Here is a 3,595-nt window from a genome sequence, read left to right as displayed (position 1 = left end):
ATGTGGTTTAGGCTTGCTGAGGACAGGGAAAACAACCTCGGAATGGTCCCCACTGAGCTTCCTGCAAGTTATAATGGGATTCTCAGATATATAATCACATTCGTTTTCTTTATGTTATTCGTCTTTCTTTATGTTAAAAGGGAAGTGTCGTCTTTATGTTAAAGTACACCGGTTGCTGTGCTTGTCTTGCACGGGATTTATGGAAAAACTCCTGATGAGCCTTAGATCAATGTTAAAAAAATGGTCCTTTTCAAGGACTGTTTGTTCAGCCACATAGCGTAATGAAAAGCTCACACCTTTAATCACGTTTTCTTTTTCTACAAACAGGACAACAAATATGAAACAGCAAGAGAATAAGAATGATGAAATACATTTCCAAACTTATTTTGATTTAAACAACCACTTAAAGTAAGTGGATAAACACATCTCATCTGATGTACAAGCAGGTGTAATTTCAGCTTTTGAACTTGTTAAAAAAATCTAAGCTTTTGGGCAGAAAAAGAAAAAATACTGCATTCCTCAAAATGTGGTGTTTTATTTTATAAAAATGCGAGGGGTCACGTTTCAGACATGTATTGCTATAAAACAACTGTCCATCGAATAGGAGAGAACACAGAAAAAAAAAAAAAAACATTTCATTCACGAGACCGATGTTCCTGCACCAGTGGACTTCCCTGAAGATTGTTTCTCCACTCTCTCTTTCTGGCTCCGATCCATAGCCAGCTGCTCCAATTTTTCAGCATAGTAGCCACTGAAATCCAACCTGTCAAAAACAAGTGGAAACAAGAAGCTTAAGCAATACACTGCCAGAGTGCTAAAGTATATGCTGGTTAACACCAAAATGCAATATGCACCAAAATAATATTTTCCTCCACCATCAAAGGTGGATGGATAATTGTGTTTTCACCCCTGTCTGTTTGTTTGTTTGTTTGTGAGCAGGATATCTCAAAAAGTTAAGGACTGATTCAGATGAAACTGGGTGGAGAGGTTGGGTGTGTGACAAGAACGAATTGATTTGATTTTGGTGAAAATCGGGATAGGATCCAGATACGGAAACGAGAATTCTGAGAGCGATTATTCACCTTCTGAGAGTGAGAATTCTGAGAGAGAGTGGGCCATAAACGTTATATAGCATGATATTTCAAATAGTTGTGGATGAGATATGACAAAACTAGGTGGATGAGTTGGTGGGATGACGAGAACAAGCCGATTAGATTTTGTTCTGTTCTGCATGGAGATCTGGCTTATCAGTGGGATACAAAACATAAACTATTCAGCCTGGTGGAGGTATGCGCTCTACCGAGTGCCATTCTAATTTCACATGACTTTGGAGTTTGTCCATTACTATGGCTGGTGGATTAAAAAAAATGCGAGACATTTATCACACCTCCTTGAAAAGGAATACCGGTAGACAAAATCCTTGGACACCCAGCACCCTTCAACTACAAGAACTGAAAACTCCAAAATGTTCAGCTCATGAAGAGTAGACATCTCCCCACCCCATCATGTGCACATAAATCAATAATAAAATGGTTTATTTAAGTCAAGTCATTCAAAAGAAATGAGGTACACCTGCAATGCAGAAAGGCAACACGAAATATTAATCAGAGATAAATCAAGAGGTTTGGGGGGGGGGGGGTGGGAATGTTGACTCATTATCCATGTGACTGATTTTAAACAAGAGAAGTAAATCAAGAGCTACATTGTGCGATGGTTAGCCTGCACTGTACCTATCTCATTCTCAGGACATCTTTTGTTAATAAAATTCAACTTAATATTGGCCACAATACCAAAAGCGAAGAAGTAAACACACAAAAGAGGAGAAGTTCCGTAGCTAACTCACCTGTAGATTATGTTGATCATACTGTGCTCACAATCATTGGTGCTATGTATGTTGATCTTATCAAGGAGGTCAAGCAGGTAGGTGGAGAAGTTATTGTCAAACATGTCAATGGTAGTTTCAAAAGTCTTGCTGTTCTGGAAGGATTCGGCAGAGTCCACCAAGTGCTAATCCAAGGTGGTGTGGATGAGCAGATTGAAGGAATAGGTTGGATTAATTTAAATTTTTTAGATCTGACATATTCAAGTAAAAAACAAAAACAAATTATGAATGAACAAAATCGATTCCAATTTCCGATCTGGCTTTGCACAAACCTGAGCCGTCAGACAGTCCTTCCGCCATTCCTCAAAATGTTCACCGTGCATGGATTTGATATCTATATCATGTGGCTGTAGTATTGCTCCTGCTGAAATGTTGAAGTTGGATAGCCGCTGGGATGTGGGTACACAAACACGTGCAACAAACGTTAAAGATTACCAACGAAGCAACTTGTTTGCCAATTCAATGCTCCTCGCAAATGAGGATCGAGGCTAGAGTTAAAAAAAATAAAATCATTGACAATCATGAATATATACAAGCATGTGATTCTGCAAAACAAAATGGCATGATAAAAAGTTTGTGGGAAGAAAACAAAATTTCAAGAATACCTACAACTTTAAATTTTTGTTTCATAATCAAATGCAATTTGAACTGGAGCGCAAATCCCCATGCTTTCCACCAAAAGGAAAGTTGAAAGATGACAACAAAACGTTCCACCAGGAATGACCCAATATCAAATTTTGAGTCGATTTGTTTCCAGTTTTGACTCCTGTGACCATAAGTCCCCAATCCCTGGGGTCAAATTCAAATAAATGGTTACATATTTCATGACTCTCCCAATGTTGAATCAACATAGTTTCATCAAAAAAAAGTTTTAAAATGTGTCAGAAATTGCATTTTCTGGTACTTGACCTTTGGAACCCACCTGTTTTTTTATTTATTTTCTTATTGTGTGGAGGTAGTAAGCAGTGAACTTAGGATTTGGATTCATTTGGTTTGTTATACAATGAGATTCTTCGATATTTATATCAACTCAAAGCAGAATAAAGGAGAGAAAATAAAAAGTTTAAAATCCCACCCATCATGCCTGCACCATATTGTTACGGTGCCGGGGGTCGGCCGCTCCCCGACCGCTGTGAACGGAGCCGCAAGTCGAGTCGGCCCGACCGATCGCCCGGAATATAGATCGCCGCCCGGACAAGTTCGAATCGACGGGTCCTTGTACAAGACCCGAAATACGCCAATCGGCAGATCACGTGGGGTAGGGTCGATTGCCAATCTTCAATTTACCTAAATACCCACGTGATCCAACTACCGGGGTATTCCACCCTCGACGGAACTCGTACGGAACAAGCCGCTGAGGCGAGCCTGTCCCGTGCGCGATTCCGAGCGGCTTAATCGCCGAGAACCGTCGGTCCAAATGTCCCCCTTTTACGGCAAACCAACGGCTTTCTAACTCCCAACACACGAAATGCTCAGTCAATGAAAGAATCGACGCGACGAGCTGAAAACATTTAACAATTGGGGTATTTCTTAATAATAATGGGCAACTAGGGAAGCACATAAGAGCAGAACTATACCGACTATACGAAATGCAATGCAAACATTTACAGCAGACACAAAGCACTTAACAATTTCCGACTTATTAGATGGGCCCACAAACACACACACACCCAAGAAATGGTGGCTGAGGCCTTTAATAACGGGCTCCAGCTA

The 3,595-nt window shown here is 40.2% G+C and overlaps 1 protein-coding gene across 1 annotated transcript in view; it reads right to left on the bottom strand.

Moving 5' to 3' along the window:
- Positions 1-279: 279 nt before the first annotated feature.
- Positions 280-3,595, bottom strand: part of TUBGCP2 (tubulin gamma complex component 2) — a 51,297-nt gene continuing 47,981 nt past the window's right edge. The window contains exons 15-17 of the mRNA XM_085848849.1: positions 2,155-2,271; positions 1,844-2,007; positions 280-763 (exon numbers count right to left, since the gene is read on the bottom strand). Of these exons, the coding sequence (XP_085704975.1) occupies positions 640-763; positions 1,844-2,007; positions 2,155-2,271 (405 nt within the window). The 3' untranslated portion in view covers positions 280-639. The remainder of the gene's footprint in view (positions 764-1,843; positions 2,008-2,154; positions 2,272-3,595) is intronic.

Source organism: Eptatretus burgeri, chromosome 12 (genome assembly GCF_056783735.1).
Source record: "Eptatretus burgeri isolate ZD-2024b chromosome 12, Ebu_testis_v1, whole genome shotgun sequence".
In the NCBI taxonomy this organism is placed as follows: Eukaryota; Metazoa; Chordata; class Myxini; order Myxiniformes; family Myxinidae; genus Eptatretus; species Eptatretus burgeri.
Note: the sequence above shows the minus strand (reverse complement) of the source record. Positions and strands in the feature narration are given on the sequence as shown.